General features: G+C 34.2%; 2 protein-coding genes across 2 annotated transcripts; one reads left to right on the top strand and one right to left on the bottom strand.

Moving 5' to 3' along the window:
• Nucleotides 1-308: 308 nt before the first annotated feature.
• Nucleotides 309-8,329, bottom strand: LOC120119016 (flavonol sulfotransferase-like). Its single transcript, XM_039138931.1, has 2 exons — nt 8,324-8,329; nt 309-1,466 (listed from the first exon to the last, which is right to left on the bottom strand). Exon 2 carries the CDS (start codon nt 1,454-1,456, stop codon nt 443-445), a length of 1,014 nt encoding a protein of 337 aa, XP_038994862.1. The 5' UTR covers nt 1,457-1,466; nt 8,324-8,329; the 3' UTR covers nt 309-442.
• On the top strand, nt 7,329-7,934 carry LOC120119090. Its single transcript, XM_039138980.1, has one exon. It carries the CDS (start codon nt 7,329-7,331, stop codon nt 7,932-7,934), a length of 606 nt encoding a protein of 201 aa, XP_038994911.1.
• Nucleotides 8,330-26,717: the final 18,388 nt, after the last annotated feature.

The following is a 26,717-nucleotide window of genomic DNA, read 5'->3' as shown; positions in this document are numbered from 1 at the left end:
GCAGGGTTATGACCTTTCTGCTGTTCTTATAGTTTTGGAAGATGTGAAACATTCAGCGATTTAAATAGCGGTTAGTGATCAAAATAACACTTGTAAAATAATAGCGTTGTCCTCTTTGACTGTTTTTATATGACCGCAATCTTTGTAATAATATCTGTTATGTCATCAATCACGATAAACACGATATGATCGAAAGCGCTACCACAACTACTATTTGAATCCGTCAACAACGATATAAATACACTTAATACATGATATATTTATCACACATTTTATTCGACAATCTGTGTCCATAAAGCACATAGTTACCACGAAAATAGGAACATAAGTCGCCCCAAATTTATTTATTCTTTTATCAAATGCAAGTCATATTCACTGAGATGGTGAATAGATTTATTAACAGCGATTGCTAAATCATTCAAACAGCATGAAATACCGGGGATCAACGAAAGCTGAACCCAGTACCTTGAAGCTTTTGTTCTGTGATCTGGTCCAATGTCTCGGCCATTTGAGGTGACAAATGATTGACCCAATCTCCAACTTCTCCTTTCCTGAAGAAATCTGCGTTGCTGATAGGACGTTTCGAGTTTCTGGTCTCGTTTTTATTCACGTCCTGCTCGCTCATATTCTCAAAACTGCACAGCTTCACTATATCTTCCACGATCTTATCGTTTTGTTCCTCGGGTGAAAAGGGTACCCCCAAGAACTCCGCCACTTTCCTCACACAATCCCCAGGCTCCTTCTTCACATCTTCATATTTCAAGAACAAAACCTTCTTTGGTGACTCCAGGCTAGCTTTCCAATACACCAAGACGTGATCCCAGTACGGTCCGTAGTGCGAGACCCCTTCGCAGAAAGAGTCAAAGGCTTCGTCTAGCGTAATCGGTGGAAGATCTTTGGGTCTCAACTTGTTGGCGAAATGCCACTTGGAGATTAAGACGTCTTTGGGATCTCTACAGATGTAAACAAAACGGCAACCGGAGGCATCATCGGTCATGCGTTGTGGAAACAAGGAGTAAGGAAGGTGGGTTGAGAGAAGCCGAGGCGAAGGGAACCCATCGATGAACGAAGTTGACCCGTCGACTTGAATACATCCATCCAGGAAGGGGACCAGTTCTTGAGGGTTGTTTTTGCTCAAAGGATGGTCGCTGAAATCGAAGGAGCTCCTGTTGTAGATGGAAAAGACGAGGGCCCTTAGCCACGTCGTGCCGCACTTGGGGGACGTCGCGACGATGATGTCCGTGGGTCGAGGGTTGAAGTGATCGTTGACCAACATGCTTCCCCGGAGGGCAAAAGTCGATAGCCAGAAGCGTTGGTAATGAAAAAGCTGGTCCAACCACCAGCCTTTCCTGGGGATGAGAGTGGGCAGCACCTCATCCAAGTTCTTGTAAGTCTTCTTGTATCCTTCGGCAAGTTCTAAATTCTCAATGCGCGAAAAAAATTTTGAAGTCTCCATGGGGAAAAGGCTAAGATCAAGAGCAGATCATTGCTACTTAAGCCGGCCACTAGGTGGAACATAGAAAGGAGATTCGAGATAATTATCGAAATAAAATATTGGATTAGCCGGAGATTTTACAGAAATAAACAATTTGAAAAATAATATTTAAAGAAAAAAATATTTTTTATTAAAATAAATAATTACATAATAATATATGTTCTAAATATTTTCAATCATCTGATAATGAATGCTCAATCACCTATTACTAAATATTTTCAATCATATGATAATGAATGCTCAATCACCTACTACTGTAGTCGTTGATGCTCGAATCCATAACGGTGCAAAAAAAATGTTGATTTGAGTTTAAATGATGTTAACTTGTATTTGATCAATATTTAGCCACAACTTTAATATTTTAAGCATTGAAGGATTTGCACGAGATTTTATAGAAATAAGCAATTTGAAAAATAATATCTTAAACATATTAAAATTATAATCAGACATCATTCATATCACATTCAAGTGTTATTATCAATACACGAATCCAAGGCAAATATATATATATAGTGGCTCTAGAAAAATGCTACTAACAAATTGCATTTTTATTTTATGTAATGAAATAAATGTTATTTCTTTAAGTAATTTTTTAAATGCCATTCTCTTAATTAATTATATAAAAAGAATAATTTAACTAAAATTCGCCTAGAAATAAGTTAATAAATGCAAGAAAAGTCTATTTCCACATAAATCAATGGAATTAATCAATGTATTTTGTTTAACTTATCACTTTTAACCCAAAAAACTTGATCAGATTAGTTAATCATCTTCACCTTCTGATTAATCATATTTAACTCCTTTTTCTGCCTTAAAATACTCCTTGTTCTACTTCTTTAGTTTTAGTAAATATTATAATTTGGAAGAATACAAATAGAATGACGAACGGGATGACGCCTACGATGGCCGTCCCATAATTTATTAGCTTCAACTCATAGCAAATAGTCAACTTTCTATTTATTTTTTTAATTATAAAATGGTTAAAGTTTATTTATTGTATTTTGTTCTATTAGTGTTTTTAATTGTATTGTGTTTGAATTGTGCAAACATATTTTTTTTGAGAATTTTCATTGATTGTTACTTGTATTTATCTCATTGGGAGTATATTATTTTAAGATTTTAGATATAAATTTTAAGAGAATCGTAAGTATATACTTTATTCTCAAAGTTAATAGACTGGTGAATTTTAAAAAATTTCTTTTGTGAATAACTATGATATTCGATATACATCACTCTAAATTATTGTATTAAATTTTATTACTTTTGTCAAATTTCCAATACCCTTTTATTTATTAATGCATCTCATCTTGATTATTTTCCTTGATTAATTAATTCAACAATAAGGTTTATTAATTTATTTAATTCAAAATTTTCAACATAATTTAATTTAATTGTACGAACCAACTTACCTCGATAATTAGAGAATTCGTTGTAATTTCTAGAGATTACATAATCACGGTCAAACAAATACATTATGGGGATTGTGTATTTAAAACAATGTAACCGAGGCCATGCAATGAGGTGTCAAAGAATTGAAGAAAGGTGGCAGCACAAATTAATTAAATCCACACGTGGCAATAGGAGTGGAAATAACATGGAACTGATGGAAGCATATGCATGCATGTTAACATGGGAGAAACAAATTGAAACGTGACAAATAAAGCTCCATGTTGCAGCATTGTTTAAACTTGGTGCAAGGGTGACATACAAATCACGGCAAGTAATGTGAGCTGCCAAATTCAAGGCGGTAGAATTGGTAACATCCAGAATTTTTTATGAGGCGATTTAATTATCTTTTATATATATATATATTATAATCAAAAGGTTCTTAATCTTGAGGTTATGGGATCGAGTCCCACGGAGGACATTTCATAATATGGAGGTCTCCCACGAAAGTTGCACTCAACCTGGCGTTGGGGGCAGCCTACTATCTTACCTCCCTCTTACCCATTACATATGAGAATAAGGGTCAGCTAATTTAATCAAAAGAAAAAAAAAGAATTGCATAAGAAATTAGATTTTGTGTATCTAAAAGTATCGGCAACTGCATAACACCTTTGATTGACAGTAGCAATATTGCTGGGATAGGAAATTGAGCTTAGTTACTAATAGAAAACGAGGGGGCATTTGCACCATTCAAAGCTTGTGTTGGTTCTCTCTGCTCAGTTCTCACCACTAGGTTGTGGGAGTAGTTTACTCAAGTAGATTGATTTTAATTTGTGATTTTTTGGCGATCTTTTAATAGTTTAATATATTCTGGTGGTTGGTTTATCGACATGATCACATCTTTTTGTATATATTTTTAGAGTTTTTTTAAATATTTTTCTTTTTCGATTCTTATGTGATATTAACTGATTAACTTTTTGTGTTAATGATAATAAGAAGTTGTCTTTATTATTTGTTTAGTTTGCGATTGTGATTGTAAATTTTATTGTAATTTAAAAACTAACGATTTTTACTTGTCAAAAAAATTCCACTGAAATTACATTGCATGTAGGCATGTAGACAAACTGAACATTTAGTAAATCGTTCATGAACTGTTCGGTGGAAAGTTTGTTTATGTTTTTTTATTTTAAACGAGCTAACATGAACAAGATTTTATGTTTGTTTAATTAAATAAACGAACACAAATAAAAGACTCGTTCATTTATTTAAGTTCGTGAGCGTTTGATAATTTGTTCGTTTATGTACATTCATCTATATTCGTTTATCTAATTTATTCGTTTATGTCTGTTTATATTCAGTCCAATCTCCAGACCCGTTTGAAATATTAAGACTAAATAAATTTTAAACTTAGACGTGTTAATATTTTAAAACCCAATTAATTATAAACCTAAATAAAAAAAAACTCAAATCAATTAAAGAAAATATAAATCCTAAAATTTTTTGAAAAGAAAAAAAAACTCTTCTCAACTATAGATCCAATTAATTTTATGTTCATTTATTTTTGTTCGTTTATGTTTGTTTATTTGTGTTCGTTTATCATTTTAACGAATGAACATGAACAAGCTAAATTTCTTAGTAAATGAACACTAACAAGAAATTTCGTTCGTGAAATTATTCGTGTTCGTTCGTTTGTTCAGTTAAAGTTAAATGAAAAAACATGAACATTCGTTCGTATTCATTCAATTCGTTTGCAGGACTAATTGCATGGCCATCTGGATGGGGTTTTAACTCCATAAACTTTTTTTGTTTTTGTTTATGAACCCATAATATTTGAAGTGCTATTTTTTTATATAAATAAAATATATATAAATTTATATTTAATCTACAATAAATTCATAGTTACCTTCTAGTAATAAGTACAAAAATTCGTTAAAATCTAACCCCTACAAATAGATCCAACCCGAGAATACTTGGGCCAAAACTCATAAACAAATTTAAGTTTGGTTCCCTTAATTAGCAGCAAGAAAATTATATTTTTTTTTATAAAATAGAAAGTTTATGTGATCCAATTCCAACTTACCGTCGAAGTAATTTATTAAGTGATTTCAATAATTAAAAAAGCCTTAAATTTGAATTGTTGCGTTCGTAGAATATGAGTGCTGATAATACATTATATCTACCGCGTACTTATTGTAGCAGAAAAATATAAAATATTATAAAAATATAAATATAGATCATTAAAAATATTTTAACCATTGAAATATATAAAACATTGTAAGAATATAAAATTACAAAAAAAAATTGATTATATTTTGTTTGTTTAATTAGATAAAAATAATAATATCACACATAAGAAAGTATTTTTTGAGATATTATATTCTAGATTTTTTCTTACCGAAACTATATTATAGATTTTAATTAACCACTTAACTACTGATTCATATCTAACTCGTCGCTTTGATTCTATTCTAGGGTAAGCTATTTGAAAAACTAATTAATGGGAATTAAATGGAAGAAATTGCCATCGTAATTAAATTTTTGGGCCATTAATTATATTTATATTTAATTTCTATTAATTAAATTATTTTTAAATAGTACGTAATTATTACAAGATTTAAGATTAATTTACTTATTCAATCTTATAATAACTACATACTATTTTAAAAAAAATGACTTAATATAAAAAACTTGGCTAAATCTTCAAGTTACTTTACCTTTAGTTGATAGAAGACAAATAGGGTTGTGGTTAGGTTGTTGGAAGTTATGTGCAAATTTTTTACACCCTTAGATCTCAAAATTTTTTTTCTGAAATAATAAATGACTAATTTCATCAACTTTAAAAACTGATAGATATACTCTATTTCGGGGCTCCTGTGCAAAATTGAAATTGTTTTTCCAAAAAAACTTTTTGCTTGTTAACGAGATTCGAACTTAGGATCAACAAAGTCATGTGCCCAATGATCTAACCACGCCCTTGAAGACATGACGCCACTAATTTTGGTGTTGATCGTTTTTGTCTATATTTTTTGTATTTTTAATTTATTATCAACTTTACCTTATAACTCATTTTTCTCTATTTGTATGACATATTTTTCTCTGGTTTTTGGTATATTTTTATCGTTTGACATTTCTTTTCGTCTATCTTTTTTACCAATGTTAAATTTGACAACACAATGACTGATCAAGATGATATTTATTTGTTATAATATTGATATTTTCTGCTTTGGACCCTCATATTGGATTTGAATAGATGATTTATGTTTGTGGATAGTTTTCTCATGTCGTTCGACTTTTATCTGCATTTTATTGGTGATCTTTTAATAGCTTGATCATCTTTTGTTATTCGTTTGCCGATGTGATCAAATCTCTTCTTATATATTTTTGGTTCAAGTTTTTTTATTAGGATTTTTAACATTTTTCTTTATGATACTTGTGTAATCTTAAGTGACTAGTTTTTTGTGTCATTGATTATACGAAAATGTCTCAATTATGTATTTAGTTACATTTGTGATTGTAAGCCTTTATTATGATATTTGATATTTCTTTTTTAATAAAATTAATAATTCTCATAAAATATTATATAATTTATATTATATTAACCCAGAAATAAAATATCAGATAAAAATTATCATTATCATATATAATTATGATATAATTAATTAAACTAATAAAATGATATATTAGATTTATTGGGGAAAAATCAAAATTTTGAATTTTCATATTATGAGAAACTTAATATAAATTTTAAATTATAATCACGAAAAAAAATGAAGGGTAAACTATACATTTAGCACTTAAACTATTAGTTTTTATCCGTTTTAGTACCTAAACTTTTATTTTTTTCAAATCATACATAACGTTTAGTTTTTGTTTCATTTTAATATCTCGATGTTAAAAACTTAACGCATTTAGTACTTAAACTATTAGTTTGATCAATTTTAGTACCTAAACTTTCAGTTGTTTTTAAAACATAATGTTAAATTTTGAATAGGGTACTAAAGTGAAACAAAAGCTAAACTTTAAGTATGATTTTAAAAAATCTAAAATTTAAGTATTAAAACAGAAAAAAACTGATAATTTATATACTAAACGCATAAATTTACCCTATAATGAAATGAAAGCCTTGTAAGCTAAAATATTAAAGTGTAGAAGTCTTCCCCAATAATCCTTTTTGTATTAGTAAAATAAAATGTTGAGAAAAAGGTCGAGTGGGGGCTTCAGCAACCACAGATGTATATACACACACAAACACACAACTTAAGGCAAATCTGTGCACGCAAGAAACGAATTTCAACTATTAAAAAAATGTATCTTTCTTGCACTACTCTCTCTCTTATACCGATCCACCAACCCTTTTTCGTCCTTTTTCGCCTAAACCAAACCCATTCCTTCCAGATTCTGATCCAAACCGATTGAAGGAAACGCGGGATCGATAGAGACATCGGCCATGGCAACGCAGGCAGCGAACGTTAACAAGAAGTTGAATTATTCCGTGGCCGGTAAAGAGAACGATACCATGATGTTAGGTGGTGGTCTCGTTTCCAATAAGTCCGGTATCGATCTGATGCAAAACTGTGATCTCCCTCCGCCGGTCAAGGTGTTTACGGGGCTGGATAAGGCGGTGGAGTTGATGTCGATGAATAGCAGGGCGGTTTACAACATCACGGGACGAGAGGACGATGAAGACGACGGTGGGTTCCGTGACGATGGGAAGTTGGAAATCTTCAGGGCTTTGAGATTGTCCCAGACGCGTGCGAGGGAAGCGGAAAGGAAGGCGGCGGGATTGGCGGAGGAAAAGCATCGTTTATCGAACGCCTTCATGAAAGATTCGTTGCAGCTGTTTGCTTACCGGCAATGGGTGAGATTGCTTGAGATTCAAGTCTGGGTGCTGAAATCGCAAATGGAGACGAAACGTTGTGATGAAACAGAGGGAGAAAGATTGGAGGAAGAGAGTGGAAATAATGGGGACGAAATGTCATGGTTAGTTGCTCTGGCGATTTGCTTTGGTATTGCTAGTGTTGGTTTTGCATTTGGTTGTACATATTTGTTTTGAATTATATATATATATATATATTACAACTTTGAATCAGTTTTGGATCCAAAACCAAACATCAAGAACAGGAAATGTGTCTTTTGATCTGTCTCCCTTTAAGATCCGACCATAATCTCATTCTTCAATGATAGCACGAACCGAGTCACTTAAGTGGTAATAAAATTGTTGTTATTTCGAGGTCTCTAGTTCGAGGTAAGGAATTTCAAGATATGAACGTTCAATATAGAATGATTGATAGTATCTTTAAACAGATGTTGTCTTGTATTTATCTATATTAATAAAAAAACGTGTTTATGGGACCTATTAAGGATCGAGAGACAAAAGCTCGAGGCCAAAATGATGAATACACACCGAGAGAAAGTACATTTCTAACCGTTGGGGGTTTGGACCAAACAATCGGAGATCTATTAACACTTGTCCCGCGACAGATATGGATGATACCCCGGTGGCACCTTCAAGCTGGTAGCCATTTTCTACTTCATACAAGCGAATGGGGAACCTTACATGCCCACAAAACTAAGCATCCATTGTACTAGCTAAATACTTAAAACTCAGGCTAAAATGCACGAAGTTTATATGAATGTGAGCAGGATGGATAGAGGGGAGCAGGTGGGACCGTAGTACTGAAATTTTCAAATTTTCTTATATTTTTAATTTTTTGTTTGTATGTATTCTTGTAAATTTTATAAATCCAACGTTAATACAAAATCTTATCTTGAACGTGAGCCAAAGGTTGAAAATAACCAGTTGAATCATTCAGCTTTTACACCAAGTAGCATAATTGAGTAATTCTGTCAGTCATTAATACGAAGACTAACATTTGACACTTCAACTGCAAGCTTTGCCCTTTTTTTTTTTTGAATATGAAAGAGAGCTAACAATACAGCAGATTACATATTATTTCTCGAACAGGCCGAACTAACCTCCTACAGCAGGTGGTCAATCACTTCAGGGGGATCGTGGAAAAAATTTAGACCAAAGGGAAGGGACCAAGCATGTTTAGCCAGGCCATCCGCCACTCTGTTGCATTCACGAGGAGTTTGCACCATGTCAATATTCCAACAACGAGCAAGCAGATGTGAGTCGTCAGAGGGGAAGCACTAGTTGGGTTCTGTCTCCATTCAATCGCTGAGAAAGCTTCTTTGCAATCCGATTCAACGATTACTGCTTGAACATTAAGATTCCAAGCCATCATAGATGCCCCACAGTTCAGCCTCCGTAGTCGAGCAAACACCAATGGATTTCGAGAAACCCCTCATCCAAGCTCCTGTTGAATTCTGTAAAAAAAACCTCCTCGAGAGCTCAATCCCGAGCTTGCATTCCTGGATCCATCGATGTTAAGCTAAAACCACCCCCACCGGGGAAGGGACCAAGTTGATGTTCGGTTCTGGTTTCTCTCCCTCACGGGTTGGGAAAGGCGAGCCCGGATGAAACCTTGTTGCATTTTCACGCTCCTCTGCAACACATTCTCACATTAAAAAAATTCAGGATCGAAAATTACCTTGTTTCGTCGTAACCAAAGGTTCCATATGATCAAACCAAAGAGCAGATCCCAATCTACAGCGTTGATCGGAAAGTGGCTTTGATTTCGTAAATTGAAATCCTTGTGTCATATCTCACAGCATCTTTACAATTTCTCCCGGCAATGGCGGATGCACGTATTTTCTAAAGTGGACACTAACCCAATTTAAAATCTGATTTTTTTTTATGTTTGTTATTTATTTTATTGATAGTGTTCATCTTGAAATTTTATTGAGGCCTATTCCATACAAAAAATTTCTACTATCAATATATCTGTGTCAACCTCAAAAAAATATTTCTTGATCGCCCTCCCTCTAAGCTGCAAACTTTCTCGTGAAAACCATAACGAGTACAAATCAAAGTTTGCATTCCACGCTCAGAAGATGCCATTGAAGTGATGCAACATGTTGCAAACTTCTTAATCAGTTTAGGAATGTTAATAGTTCTCCCCATATTGTTAAGAAAGGAAGCTTTCCGAATATAAAAAAGATGAAAGGGAAAGAAAAAGACTTCTTTCGTTTTTTTATATATAAAAAACAGCCTATTTGGAGCAATGGTAATTGAAAATTTAAGCAGCTAAAACCATGCATTCATAACTTGTTCTGTTGATTTCTTGCAACACCACCAAAGCTTTTCTGGTTATGAGGTCCTCTTGAAAGTTGTGAGGGTTTGAATAGGAGGACTTTAGCCATTATAATTGCAGTTGGGGTTTTAGGTGCTGCGGTTTTGATGATGTTTGGATAGGGGATCCGAAAATATATTTTAGGGTGGGTGTATATAAGTTAACGGTATAAAATTTTTGAATGAGGTAAGTATAAATAAAATTTCATGGTGGAAACTATTAATAAAATGAGTCACTAATAAAAGAAAATTTAAATTTCAGGTGAAAATTATAAAATTTCAAGATAAACACAATTAATAAAATAAGTGACTAATCGAAAAAAATCTTAACCCTCAAACCATGAGTGCATCCGTCATTGTTTGGATTTGGACTTCGGTGGTGGCACTATTTGAGATGGGTATGACTGAGGAAAAATAGTGTTTTTGGAAGAGACGGTGATAATGGTTGGGTTGAGTGGGTAAATTTATGGGAGAAAATGAAAAATTATTCAAATGTTAGTAAGTATTACTATAATTTATCTTTTTTAATTATATATATATTTATTTGTGTCACACAATAGTCTGTTAAATATCAAACGACATTTAGCTCTCAACGATCATATCTTAATTAAATTAAAGTGAAAGTGATAAAATATTATACCATTTGAATTTAGTAAGAAAAAAAATACAAAACTTAAAAGAAAATGATTAATCCTCTAGTTTACCCTAAAAATAAAAATATTCTTATTATAATACAAAAAATGTTTTTAGGTTCGGAAGTATTTTCATGAAAATTGTTCGTGTTTTGAGAAAATTATAGTTATTATCATACACGAACTAGGTGATCTTGGTGGTAAATGAGTTATTGTTATTTTTTGAGGTCTCGAGTTCGATCATCAGAAATATTAAAAATGTGAGCATTCAATGTAATTAAAATTTGTCTTTAAATAAATATTGACATGTACTTATCCGTTATTAATTAAAAGACAATTATTTTCAGTCATTTTAAGTTAGCTATAGTTGAACACTCATAAAATTATTTTCTTGATTTGTTTTAAATTCTCTCTGAAGATTATTATAAAGATATGTTTTTTTATTAAAAAGATATATATTTAACTCTATATAAAAATACATTTGAGAATGCGAAGAATGCTAAAAGACTCGTGTGATGCTAAAAAAGTAGTACCTTATTTTTATTTATTAATCCGACATAGGTACGATATAATATTTATTTAAAGTTAACTCTTTATCGTTTGATATTAAAAATTAATATTCTGACATTCAAGGTGTTTGAACCGAAGATCTCAAAAAATAATAATAATTTATTTACAACTAAAATCAATTGATTCGTGTAATATCGTGTTTAAATCAATATATTGTTTTGATTTTTTTTTTCATTTTTGAATTATAATATAATCATAAATTTTACATATAATATTATCTTATTATATGAGACCAGTGATTTTATGTAAAACAGTTATCTACCTATTAAATTATAATAATTTATTTATAAAAAATTATAACTCAATTCAAGTAATTTTAATAGTCAAATAGAAAAATATATTCGAGTATCAATTATGAATGCAATATTATTCGATGCGAATTAGTTTACACATTAAATTAAAATCGAACCATTAAACATAAATGACCATAATTCTAATCGGAATTAGAACCAAAATAACCTAAATTTTTTCTCTCAGTATTCTTGTGTCATTTTTTTTCTCTTCATTTGTTTTTTGTTTAGTCCGTTACGACACCAATCTTAATATTGATTGCTGATCGCCGATGATTATTATTTTTCTTGTTCTTTTTCATATTATATCTTTATTTTTTTTCTTGACTTTTTTTACTTTTAAATAAGAATTTATGTTATTGTGACACATTTTCTCTACTCTTGTAATACGCTTTTCTCTGTTCTTGTGACATGCTTTTTCTCTACTCTTGTGGCACGTTCCTTATGGTTTTCGGTAAGTTTTTCACATACTTTTGCGATCGTGTTGGTGTTTCCATAAAGATTCTCATTGTACTTGTTTTTTTGATTGGCTTGTCGGTGGGAATATATTGTAAGATCCCATCTTTTGTAAATGGTCGTTTTCCAATATAATTATAATTATGTAGTGAACCAGTCTATCAAAGTGTTTGATTTGCTCACCACTCATTTATCACATCGTAAAACGTCTCGTTCGTTCGACAGAGACAGAGTTTTATGAAGGTTATTGGATTGTTTTGGTGTTTGAAAGTTTTTTTTTCTCTTCGTATCTTTGGATTTAATATTTTTATTTTATGTATGAGTTTTTTGTGACCTTGTATTTAATTTTCTCTTTAGATGCGTTGCAATTTTAATTCCTCCATTTTTATTAATGAAATTCAGTTGTCATTATTCAAAAAAAATAAAATAATATAACCATAACACGACATTATTTAATTTATAAATCCTAATCCTTATACCTAAATTTGAAATTAACATGACCTAAAATCGATCAAAAAAATTAAGGCTTAATACTAAAACAAGTGCTCAAACTATACAATTTTTCTTGAATAGATGCCTAAACTATTTTTTGACTCATCCCGATGTTTAACGCTTTCTCCGTTACTATTTTAGGTGCGTAACGTTTTCTCTATTACCTTTTTAGGTGCTTGGACGTTGATCGTTGTTAAAAAAAGGCTTAATACCAAAATAAGTGCTCAAACTATACGCCTTTTCCCGAATATGTGCCTAAACTATTTTTTGACTCATATTGCTGTCTAACGTTACAAACATTACCACTTTAGGTGCCCGGGCCATCAACGATGTTAATTTTTCCGTTAAATGACACATGCCACAACCTGTTAATTTTAAAAATTTTATTTAAAATTTTAAAAATTCAAATTATATATTTTTTAGGAAAAAACATAAGAAATTTGAAATAACTTCCAAACTTTGAAAACATTCATTTCAACCCCAAAACTCACATCGATCCCTGCCCTTTTCTGTCGATAAAGCCCCACCCAACCTCACCCCCCGACGACCAAAACCCCCATGAAATTGTGGCCGACCGGCGACGAATTAACGTTTTATACCTTGCTAACCCTATAATAAAAATCGTGATCCCACACGATTCCAACGGCCAATCGACGACAATTGTGACTATGTATGACTAGGAGGATGGTAGGAACTACATCGGCGGTGGTGGTTATGGCTGGAAAGGCCGACGACGGTGGATTAAGGTTAGGATTTGGGATTTTGGGGCTATTTGATAATATAAGAAAAGTTAGTTTTTTTTATATAAATATCATACTATCTTTTTTTTAAAAAAATAGATTTCAAAATAACTTGAGTGTGACACATGTCACTTAACGAGCAAAATTAACGCTGTTGACAACTTGGACACCTAAAATGGTAACGTTTGTACGTTAGGCACATGAATAAATCAAAAAATAGTTTAGGCATTTTTTTGTATTAAACCTTAAAAAGAACCCGTTAAGTGACATGTGTCACGTTTTTGATAATTTTGATAATTTTTATTTAAAATAAAAGTAAAAAATATAATTTTTTTTTGAAAAAAAACGTATTTTTTTCAAATCTTAAAAAAAAACCCAAAACTTTTAAACCTTAATTTTAATAACTTTTGCCACCGTCGGCCACCATCAACACCGTCAATAGGTCGAACACCCAATGACATGTGATCGGCCAGCCACCCACAAACAAAACCCCATACTTTCGCAACCGGTTGAACACCAAATCCCCCTAAATTTATAAATTCCTAAACATAAATCCTTAAACCTAATACTTAAATCCCTAACCATAAACCCAAATTTATTATTAAATTCAACCTAAAATATAATTAATTGAAGAGTGGGGATGATGGGGATAGCACAGGCGAAGGGAATGATGGGGAGAGCACCGGAGAAGGGGAGGGGAAATGCAGCGAGGTGGGGGTTGGAATTGCGCAGGTTTTTTTAAAAAAAATTAAAAATATATTTTTTAAAAAATCAAATTCTCAAAATTACTAGAATATGACATGTATTACTTAACAGAATTTTTTAACGGTGATTAATGTCCCAACACTTAAAACGGTAACGGATAAAACATTAGGCATCGAGATAAGTCAAAAAATAATTTAGGCTCCTATTCGAGAAAAAAGTACAGTTTGGACACTATTTTGATATTAAGCCAAAAATAAACTCTTATGGCATGTCTACTGGGAAAGTTTTTCTGGAGTATTGGACATTTTAGGCTTATTCAAAATTAATGGGTATATCAATTATTTGAGTGTTTATTATTCAATGATCGAGAGTATTAGAACGAATACTGTCAATTGTAATCAACAAAAACCAGCAGATAAAACCATTAATGGCCGTTCCAAACTTCTGCAAACAGTTCTGAGTCAGATAAAACCAGCAGTTGTTTTATAACAGTTGTGGTACTCTGTTGTAACTGATCTGTATCCATCAATGGTTTTATATGTACTGGGTTTATATGATCATTTGTCATATTCAACAAAAACTTTAATTGTTTTTACAAAAATAATTGAATGAGCTAACTAAACAAAGTCGAAATTCTCTGTCCTTTACTTTTCAAGTTAGCCTTTGGATAGCACTCATAAAACAGAATAGAAAACACGAAAGGTAAAGCTGCCTACCATGAAGGGTACTCAAAAAAGGCCATCCACCAAGTGAACTTTTTTCCTTATTAGATTCTGCATAGAGTTGCTCGTAGCTCTTTGGTTTTTGTAGCTATCCAAAGACGAAAAGACCTCTCTTAGTATAAATGGATGACAAAAGGCCATGTGATCTCCTTTTGCCTTTAAATGGATGGGTGTGATGTTACATGGTATCTGTTGGTATAAATCACCATGCACCTTTTTTTTTCTCTGGCCTCAAAATTGAACGAGTGAACCATATTCTCATGTGTTCCTGTTTTGGATATGCACCGATGACTCATATGACTAGACTGCATGTTATGGCCACTTGGACGAGTATCATTTTCTCTTGTAGGGGGAAAATTAATCATCATCTGCAGTCGCTGGAATCTATTATTCATCAGGGTTTTCACCTTTGAAAGTAGTTGTTTTGATTCGTGCAACACTTGGATTAGATCTTCGTAACGTAACCGAGTTGCCCATGGATCATTCAAGGGGGCCATGTTTAGCATCACAGGCAGACAGCCTTTCTTTTCTGAAATGCTTTTTACGTGAGGGGTGCCCCAATTCTCACGTGGTCACAGTCACAACTCATCATTTTCTTCTTCCCGTGGGTTTCCCATGAGTATCCAAGAAAACCCGGCGATTTGATCAAACTAAACCCTTTAACCGAATATTTCCTTTTTTAGCACCGTTTGTTATATATTTCCCGAAGTGATACTCTTTCGGCTGAGGTGGCGAAAGGCGCATCCCCAGGGACGCGTTTTACCTGGTTTTACGCTGAGTTGGATGCCACGTGTGAAAGATGCATCATCGGAAACGCGCTTTACCTTTATTTTACTGATTCAGTTGTCACGCGGAATTTTTTTTAATAATAAAATTTTTATTTTAATTGTTATTATAAATTAGCAATATATTATGTAAATTGTTTCAGTTATAATTTAATAATTATCGAATGTATTTTTTTTAATGTGTGTTAAAGGTGGAGTGTATTATCCACATTAATTGGATATCCATATCACAATGTATTCTAGTAGATTTTGGACGACCTGAGTCCCTCAATAGCAATGGATCTGGTACAATTGTAAGCCAAGTTTGAATCTCATCTGGGTCTCTTTCGTTTCCTATGGGCGGAATGCAACATTCCAAAATACGGGTTAGTGACTAAATTGTAAAATTTCAGAGTTTGGTGATTTAAGTAGGATATTTGTACAGTCCAATGATTTGTTCGGAAATATTTCCTGAAAGTTATTAGTAATTATCAAAGGAATTAAAGGGCAAAATGGTCATTTAGCATGAAAGATATTTTTTATCTCTTTATTAAGAGATAAATGTGAGTTGGGGAAAGAGTTTCTGAAAACTCTTTCTTCTTCTTTTCTTCTTCTCCAACGTGCAGGGCAAAGGTAAGGTTTTCTAAATTGTTGGTTATTTGTTAAATTAAAGATTAGGTTTTGATCATTAGATGATAACTAAGCTTAAGGAAATCTTAAGTTGTCTTATAATCAAAAGATGAAGAAGTTATAAGAGATTAAAGAAAATGAGTTTTTATATGAAATCATGGAAAAGAGTTGATAAGTTGAATTTAAAGTTAAATTTGACTTGTCATCATCCTAATTAAGGAATATGAAGTGTTAGAATTGTATTTAGAACATATTGAAATTTGAGTATGATTCTTGAATTTCATATGAAGGATAGGATTTTGAAGTTATAGATGATTTTCATGGATATAAGTTGGTTTAAGTGATGGTAGTTGAATTTAATGACACGATAGGGGTTTAAAATAGAAGAATTAAGTGAAGAATTGATGATTTTCGGGGTTAAAATGCCAATTCTGGTTAGAGGGAACCGATACCCTATGAAGGGAATCGATTCCTCCTCTTGGACGAAAGTTTTCCAGAATGTCCAGGGGGTATTGATTCCCCTGGGGGGGGGGGAATCGATTCCCCCCTAAAGGAAAAATGAAATTAGGTTCAATAATCTGGCTTAAGTTGTTAACATCAAGTTTAAGGTTTAGGCTTCTGATAGTTGTTTTGAAATGTTATATTTATGTAGATATTGAGCCTAAACAAGTTCTGGAATAATCAAAGGATTAGAATTTATTCAAATCAAACAAGGCTAAGGTGAGTGCAATTTTTATTGTACTTATATTATTGAACGAACATTGGCTTGCGATGAGCCAGTGATGGAGTTACTACGGTAAGAAGTGACTCTTAAATTGTTATTTGATTTCATGATTTTTATATGTGCATGAATACATGAAATGTGTATAGATTATTATAAATGTTACATGATATACATGCATACATGATTATGCTATGAGATATGACCATGTGAAATGAGAAAAACTATGTGAATATATGAAATGACATATGAATATGCAAAATGTGATACATGTGATATGATATGAAATACATGGTTACACATACATGTGGTATGTGACAGAAGAGAAAGAACAAGTGATGAGAAATGTATTCATCATAAATGCCCATAGTATATGATACGAGAGCTATAGGTATAGTTGGCATGCCAAGAGTCGAGGGTTCTGTAGTCCTTCGGGACGTAGTCCTTCGGGACGTAGTGGTCCTACGGGACATATATAGCAGTCCTTCGGGACGAATACTGAACTAATGTTCGGTGCCCCATGAGGGAATTTATACGAGCTGTGGTGACAGCATTTGTGCACAACCTCAATGAACTCACATACCTCTATTCTCAATAATATACATGGGCAATACAATTGAAAGATAAATTAAAGTGAAAGTGGCACAAGAAGGTAAGTGTTATATGTGCTTGACATGCTTATATATGTTATCATGTGATAGATACATGCATGTTGAAATGTCATGATCAAATGATAAGAATGCACATTCATGAATTTGTTGTTAAATATTTATTTATTGCCTCACTAAGTCTATGACTTAGCGTGTAAGTGATTTACACGTAGGTACCAAGAAACGTGAAGAGCAAGAATAGAAGTAGCAAGGACAGTATTATTACTTGAAGATCATATCAGAAGTAATCAACAAGTATGTATTTTGGCGTGTATAGAGTGTTGGCATGTAATAAGTCGTTAATTATGAATACTCTGATCAAACTTGTATTTTGTGGTCTCTCTGATGTAAATTTAAAGTATTTTGTTTTAAACAAAGTTTTAAATTACCCGGGGTATTTTCTTTAAGTGTCCAGATTTGAAAAGTCAATGTGACACCTCGGACTCGTATTCGGGTCTGGTACGGGTTGGGGTGTTACAGTTAATGGCATCAGAGCTAAGGTTTAGTCGATTCTCGGCATAAACCGGAGTCTTGAGTGTTTTATAAAGTATACATGCCAACAATATAGTGAAAACTTCTGATCTGATGGAATAGTAAGTATGCTGTTGTGCTAATAGAACTATATGATTGTATTTTTATAGATGTCCGGACAAGGTAGTTCTAGAAATGAAGTGGGAGATGATATACCCGCTGAAAGCAGTAATTCACCTGCCCTGGCCAGGCAGAGTGAAGAACAGACACCCTCTGGAGTGCCTGTGAATGATCAAGATGTATTCTTTAGAACTTTAGACGCAGTATTGACGCGTTTTCAACCTCCTGTTACTTCAACTCCAAAAATGAATGTTACGAAAGAGTTAAAGGGATTAGGAGCTCCAGAGTTTAGAGGGGAAGCCGATGAAGGTCCTATTACTGCGGACCTTTGGCTTAATGACGTGAAGGTCATGCTTACGGGACTTTATTGTTCCGATGCTGAGAAGTTAGATGAGGTAATTTCCTTGTTGAGAGGACAAGCAAGGATTTGGTGGACCAATGTTACATTGAGGATGACTAACGCCCAAGTAACTTGGTCATTATTTTTAGAAGAATTCAAACATAAGTACATCGGAGATCAGTTTGTTCGCCAAATGAAGCAAGAGTTCATGAATCTAAAGCAATGGAATCACACCGTATATGAGTACGAGTGTGAATTCAATAAGTTGAGTCGCTTTGCTGCTGAGCTTGTTCCTACTGAGAAGGATGCTTGTGAGTGGTTCGTAGAGGGGTTACGTCCTCGGTTGAAGGAAATGTTGATTGTATTGAATTTATCCTCGTTTCAAGAGGTAGTCAATCGTGCCAAAGCTTTGGAAAGAGCTCAGAATGAGAGATTTGAAAATTCAAGGACTCAAACAGTCAAGAGAGCGGGTGCTTCTTCGAGTTCCGCACCGTCAAAAAGAGGCAGAGATGCTGGTTCTCGACCTCAAGTTAGATCGGAGTCAGTAGTATCCTCAGCTAGAGGATCAAATCCGATGAGAGGCAGAAAAACTCAATCAGTGGGATCTGGAGCTGGGAGATTTAACCAGAGTCAAGATAGACAATGCCAACATTGTGGAAAGAATCATCCTGGAATATGTAGAAGGATTTCTGGAGCTTGCTTTAGATGTGGGGAGACCGGACATTTTGTTCGGGATTGTCCTAGAGTAGTCGATGAATCTGCGCAGCCAGAGAGGTCTATTTCTACAGGCCAAAGGGGAAGAGGTAGAGGCAGAGGAAGAAATCAGTCAGAGTCCTCTGCTCAACAAGAGATATGTTCCACTGCTAGAGTGTATAATCTCAGGACCAATGAGGATCGGGATGAACCGGAGATTTTAACAGGTACTTTTCGGTTGTTTGATAAACGGGTTATAGTATTGATTGATACGGGTTCTACATACTCATACATTACTAGTAAGTTAGTAAGAGAATTGAACATTCAATTAGAAGCTACTAACAATGAGGTGATAGTGATGAATCCGTTAGGACACAGTGCTTGGGTCAATATGGTGAGTCGAGGGTGTCCCATTTGAAGAATTTGAAGTGATATTGGGAATGGATTGGTTATATCGTTATTATGCTAATGTCGATTGTAGACTGAAAAGAGTAACGTTGAGAAGTCCAGAAGAGGTAGAAATTGTGGTGTTTAGTGAAGGGTGGAATCCATTGGCAAATGTGATCTCAGTGATGACGGCAAAGAAGTTATTGCTACAGGGATGTCAAGGTTTTATTGCTAATGTACTTGATGTTAGAACTAAGGAAAAAGGGATTGAAGAAATTCCTATCGTTAGAGAGTTTTCTGATATATTTCCTGCAGAATTGCCAGGTTTACCTCCGGACAGAGAGGTAGAATTTCAGATTGAGATAATGCCGGGAACAGTGCCCATTGCCATGTCACCATATAGGATGGCTCCAAAAGAGTTGCAAGAATTAAAGATTCAATTACAAGAATTACTGGACAAAGGTTTTATTAGACCAAGTGTATCACCTTGGGGAGCTCCAGTTCTATTTGTTAAGAAGAAAGATGGATCAATGCGTCTTTGTATCGATTACAGACAACTCAATAAAGTAACCATCAAGAACAAGTATCCACTTCCCCGAATCGATGATTTATTTGATCAATTAAAGGAAGCTTCAGTGTTCTCAAAAATCGATTTGCGTTCGGGTTATCATCAATTAAAGATTCAAGATAAAGATGTTCCAAAGACGGCGTTTAGAACAAGATATGGTCACTATGAGTTTATAGTGATGCCGTTTGGAGTTACGAATGCACCAGCTGCTTTCATGGATTTAATGAACAGAATTTTTCAACCCTATTTGGATCAGTTAGTGGTGGTTTTCATTGATGATATTTTAATATATTCAAAGTCAGAGGAAGAGCATAGTTCTCATTTGAGGATTGTCTTGCAAAATTTACGAGACAAGAAGCTTTATGCTAAATTCTCTAAATGTGAATTCTGGTTGAATGAAGTGACATTCCTTGGACATGTAATTTCTGCAGAATGAGTTCGAGTGGATCCTCAAAAGATTAAAGCTATTCTGGAGTGGGAAGTTCCAAAGAATGTATCAGAAGTTCGAAGTTTTCTGGGGTTAGCTGGTTATTATCGAAGGTTCGTTAAAAACTTTTTGATTATAGCTTTACCTCTAACTAAGCTGTTGAAAAAGGAAATAAAATTTGTTTGGACTCAAGAATGTCAAGAGAGTTTTGAAAAGTTAAAGAAGATTTTGACAGAAGCTCCAGTGTTAGTCCAACCTGAGTCTAGCAAGGACTTTGTAGTGTATAGTGATGCGTCTCATAATGGCTTGGGATGAGTGTTAATGCAAGAAGGCAAGGTGGTGGCCTACGCTTCGAGGCAATTAAAACCTCATGAGAAGAATTATCCGACACACGATTTGGAGATGGCTGCAGTAGTGTTCGCTCTAAAGATCTGGCGTCACTACTTGTATGGTGAAAAATGCTACCTGTATACGGATCACAAAAGTTTAAAGTACTTGATGACTCAGAAAGAGTTGAATTTAAGACAGAGAAGATGGGTGGAATTTCTCAAAGATTATGATGTTGTGATTGATTTCCATCCTGGAAAGGCAAATGTGGTAGCGGATGCCTTAAGCCGAAAAACGTTTGCAGCTTTACGAGCTATGGATGCTAAATTATCATTAAGCGGAGATGGTGCAATTTGTGCAGAATTGACTATCAAACCATCATGGTTAGATCGAATTAAAGGATTGCAGGAAAAAGATGAAAAATGTTCAAAGAAGTTGCAGCAAATAAATAATGGAGAGAGTACAGATTATGAAATCAAGTCTGATGAGAACTTGTATTATCGAGAGAGATTGGTAATTCCGGATGATGATGAATTAAAGAATGATTTGTTAACGGAAGCTCATTGTAGTCCATTGACAATGCATCCGGGAGGGAACAAAATGTATATGGATCTCAAGAGTCGATATTGGTGGCCGGGAATGAAGAAAGACATTACAGAATTCGTATCTAAATGTTTGATTTGTCAGCAAGTTAAGGCTGAGCATCAGGTTCCGTCGGGACTGTTACAATCAATTTCAATTCCTCAATGGAAATGGGAGAATGTAACGATGGATTTTGTCACGGGGTTGCCTTTAACTCCGAACAAAAGAGATTCAATATGGGTGATTGTAGACAGGTTAACTAAGTCAGCCCATTTTATTCCGGTACGAACTGATTTTTCTATGGATAAATATGATGAGTTGTATATTAGAGAGATTATACGGTTACATGGTGTACCTGTTTCCATAATTTCTGATCGGGATCCTAGATTCATGTCACGATTTTGGAAGTCTTTACATGGATCATTGGGCACACGACTGAATTTTAGCACAGCATTTCATCCTCAGATAGATGGTCAGTCTGAACGAACTATCCAAATTCTGGAGGATATGCTAAGAGCTTGTGTAATTGAATTCAAAGGATCATGGGAAAGGTATTTGCCACTTTCTGAATTTGCGTATAACAATAGTTATCAGTCAAGCATCAAAATGGCTCCATATGAAGCTTTATATGGAAGAAGATGTCGTACACCCTTGAACTGGTATGAACTTAAGGATCGAGAGGTTATTGGTCCTGAGTTGATTCAGGATACGGAAGAGAAAGTTCAAGTCATTCAGAATAATCTGAAAGCTGCAGCTGATAGACAGAAATCATATGCGGATTTAAAAAGGAAAGAAATTGAGTTTCAAATCGGAGATAAAGTGTTCTTGAAAGTGTCTCCGTGGAAGAAAGTATTGAGATTTGGACGTAAAGGAAAATTGAGTCCTCGGTTCATTGGACCATATGAAATCGTTAAGAGAGTAGGACCAGTGGCATATCAATTGGCTTTGCCTCCTGAAATAGAGAAAATCCATAACGTCTTTCATGTCTCCATGCTGAGGAAATATCGATCCGATCCATCTCATATTGTGACTACTGAAGAGATCGAAGTTCAATCAGATTTGACTTATGAGGAAGAACCTGTTCAAATATTGGCTCATGAAGTCAAGCAATTAAGGAACAAGACTATTCCATTAGTCAAAGTGTTATGGAGAAATCACAAGGTGGAAGAAGCTACGTGGGAACGCGAAGAGGATATGAAGATTCAATATCCCCATCTCTTTGAACAATGAAAATTCGAGGACGAATTTTCTTAAGGGGGAGAGATTTGTAACATTCCAAAATACGAGTTAGTGACTAAATTGTAAAATTTCAGAGTTTGGTGATTTAAGTAGGATATTTGTACAGTCCAATGATTTGTTCGGAAATATTTCCTGAAAGTTATTAGTAATTATCAAAGGAATTAAAGGGCAAAATGGTCATTTAGCATGAAAGATATTTTTTATCTCTTTATTAAGAGATAAATGTGAGTTGGGGAAAGAGTTTCTGAAAACTCTTTCTTCTTCTTTTCTTCTTCTCCAACGTGCAGGGCAAAGGTAAGGTTTTCTAAATTGTTGGTTATTTGTTAAATTAAAGATTAGGTTTTGATCATTAGATGATAACTAAGCTTAAGGAAATCTTAAGTTGTCTTATAATCAAAAGATGAAGAAGTTATAAGAGATTAAAGAAAATGAGTTTTTATATGAAATCATGGAAAAGAGTTGATAAGTTGAATTTAAAGTTAAATTTGACTTGTCATCATCCTAATTAAGGAATATGAAGTGTTAGAATTGTATTTAGAACATATTAAAATTTGAGTATGATTCTTGAATTTCATATGAAGGATAGGATTTTGAAGTTATAGATGATTTTCATGGATATAAGTTGGTTTAAGTGATGGTAGTTGAATTTAATGACATGATAGGGGTTTAAAATAGAAGAATTAAGTGAAGAATTGATGATTTTCGGAGTTAAAATACCAATTCTGGTTAGAGGGAACCGATACCCTATGAAGGGAATCGATTCCTCCTCTTGGACGAAATTTTTCCAGAATGTCCAGGGGGTATCGATTCCCCTGGGGGGGGGAATCGATTCCCCCCTAAAGGAAAAATGAAATTAGGTTCAATAATCTGGCTTAAGTTGTTAACATCAAGTTTAAGGTTTAGGATTCTGATAGTTGTTTTGAAATGTTATATTTATGTAGATATTGAGCCTAAACAAGTTCTGGAATAATCAAAGGATTAGAATTTATTCAAATCAAACAAGGCTAAGGTGAGTGCAATTTTTATTGTACTTATATTATTGAACGAACATTGGCTTGCGATGAGCCAGTGATGGAGTTACTACGGTAAGAAGTGACTCCTAAATTGTTATTTGATTTCATGATTTTTATATGTGCATGAATACATGAAATGTGTATAGATTATTATAAATGTTACATGATATACATGCATACATGATTATGCTATGAGATATGACCATGTGAAATGAGAAAAACTATGTGAATATATGAAATGACATATGAATATGCAAAATGTGATACATGTGATATGATATGAAATACATGGTTACACATACATGTGGTATGTGACAGAAGAGAAAGAACAAGTGATGAGAAATGTATTCATCATAAATGCCCATAGTATATGATACGAGAGCTATAGGTATAGTTGGCATGCCAAGAGTCGAGGGTTCTGTAGTTCTTCGGGACGTAGTCCTTCGGGACGTAGTGGTCCTACGGGGCATATATAGCAGTCCTTCGGGACGAATACTGAACTAATGTTCGATGCCCCATGAGGGAATTTATACGAGCTGTGCTGACAGCATTTGTGCACAACCTCAATGAACTCACATACCTCTATTCTCAATAATATACATGGGCAATACAATTGAAAGATAAATTAAAGTGAAAGTGGCAAAAGAAGGTAAGTGTTACATGTGCTTGACATGCTTATATATGTTATCATGTGATAGATACATGCATGTTGAAATGTCATGATCAAATGATAAGAATGCACATTCATGAATTTGTTGTTAAATATTTATTTATTGCCTCACTAAGTCTATGACTTAGCGTGTAAGTGATTTACACGTAGGTACCAAGAAACGTGAAGAGCAAGAGTAGAAGTAGCAAGGACAGTATTATTACTTGAAGATCATATCAGAAGTAATCAACAAGTATGTATTTTGGCGTGTATAGAGTGTTGGCATGTAATAAGTCGTTAATTATGAATACTCTGATCAAACTTGTATTTTGTGGTCTCTCTGATGTAAATTTAAAGTATTTTGTTTTAAACAAAGTTTTAAATTACCCGGGGTATTTTCTTTAAGTGTCCAGATTTGAAAAGTCAATGTGACACCTCGGACTCGTATTCGGGTCGGGTACGGGTTGGGGTGTTACACGGAAACTCAAATTCATATACCTTGAATACTTGTGAAAGTTGGTATACGGGATCAACATAATTTTTGTAGTCCAAATGCGAATGTGAGCAAGCTACAATGACATGAGATCATGGATATTTGAGTGATTGAAAGAAACCACAATCGCACCACCTCTCATGCATATTAACTCTGAAAGAGTTAGCTTCAATCCCTTGCAACGGACGTGGCATTTCGGTTACACGAAACAATTCACGGGTGTAAGAAAAATTTGTATCCAACATCTCATTTGATGCAACCATTTTTTTCTGTAAATCAGCTACTAGTCTTGGGTGGTAAATATGAAAGTTTTGCATCCAAGTAAGAGCTTGTCCACCGAGCTTTGCAAAGAGTTGACCCAAACGAAAATAAGTCGTTTTGACCAATGTCGTGACTGGTAAATGACACGCCCCCTTTAAGGTTGAATTTATTGCTTCAGCCAAGTTTGTTGTCATATGACCATAGCGATACCCCCCATCATACGCATTTGTCCACATTTCTTTGCTGATGTCCATAATGTACTCGCACCCCTTCTTATTTTTGCCAAACAACTCTTGTAGCATCGACTCATACCTTTGAGGTAAGAGTTCGTAACCTAAGCCATTAGGAATATGTAATAGTTAATATGAAGTATAAATAAGTAATACGAAAATGATAGAAAAATTGGGGAAAAGTAACATACCAATCCGCACGACTAATTGACGTTCATCGTTCTTCTTGTATTTTCCGTAATAGTTTGCAGCAATATGACGGACACAATAACGATGTTGAACATGTGGAGGTCTATACATTGTACCCAAAGAGTCCATTGCTGCTTTTATCCCAGCTCCTCGGTCTGAAATAATGCATACTCGTTCCCTGGTGACAACATGTAAACGTAAATTTTTAAGGAAAAAAGCCCAAGACTCAGTGTCTTCTCCTTGAACGAGGGCAAACGCAGCGGGAAGAATATTGTGGTTTCCATCTTGGACCACAACCAATAATAAAACTTGCTTGTATTTCTCATACAATAAAGTACCATCAATTTGGACAACTGGTTTACAATACTTGACTGCATTAATACACTGAGGGTAAGTCCAAAAGACACGGTAGAATTGGCAGCGATCACAAACCACTCGATCATTCACGTAATGGTGTTGAGTTTCGAACTCAACAATTGTCTCGAGATTGAGTCTTTGCACAACATGAAACCAACTGAGCAGCTCGTTGTATGATGAATCTCATTCTCCATGAAGTTTGCAAATGGCATTCTGTTTTGCCAACCAAGATTTTTTATATGAGACGGTGTACCCATATTGTGACTGTATAACATAAATCAACACTGCAACAACTATATGAGAGCTTTGCTTCACAATGGGCATGATTGCTTGGCAAATAATGTTGGAGTCCAAGTTGGGATGATCCTGGTTTATACCTCTTGCACAACACGTATGAGGACCGTTGTATCTGGTTAGTTCCCATAAGTTGTTCTTCGGGATGCGCCTTTCACACGTGGTAACTGAATCAGCAAAATAAAGGTAAAGCGCGTCCCCGGGGATACGCCTTTCACACGTGGCATCCAACTCAGTGTAAAACCAGGTAAAGCGCGTCCCCGGGGATACGCCTTTCGCCACCTCAGCCGAAAGGGTGCCACTTCGGGAAATATAAAACAAACGGTGCTAAAAAGGGAGATATTCGATTAAAGGGTGTCAGTTTAGTCAAATCGCCAGAAAACCCCACCTGTTTGTCTCTACTGTTTTCCCATAAATCATCAGCCAATTCTTTCATGGTTTCCCATAGATGATCATCATGGTTTTATATATTTTAGGGTTCACATAATGACAGAATTAATCTACGACGTTTCATGTTTCAGTCAAAATAACATATATTAGATAGAATCTATTAGTTAACTAATGGTCAACATGTGTTATTGATGTGATATTTTCACATATGTTTAATTGGTGACATAACACGTCATATC

This window comes from Hibiscus syriacus, unplaced genomic scaffold (genome assembly GCF_006381635.1).
Source record: "Hibiscus syriacus cultivar Baekdansim isolate YM2019G1 unplaced genomic scaffold, ASM638163v2 tig00110330_pilon, whole genome shotgun sequence".
Lineage (NCBI taxonomy): Eukaryota > Viridiplantae > Streptophyta > Magnoliopsida > Malvales > Malvaceae > Hibiscus > Hibiscus syriacus.
The sequence above is the reverse complement of the archived record's forward strand: the minus strand, read 5'-3'. Positions and strand labels throughout refer to the sequence as shown.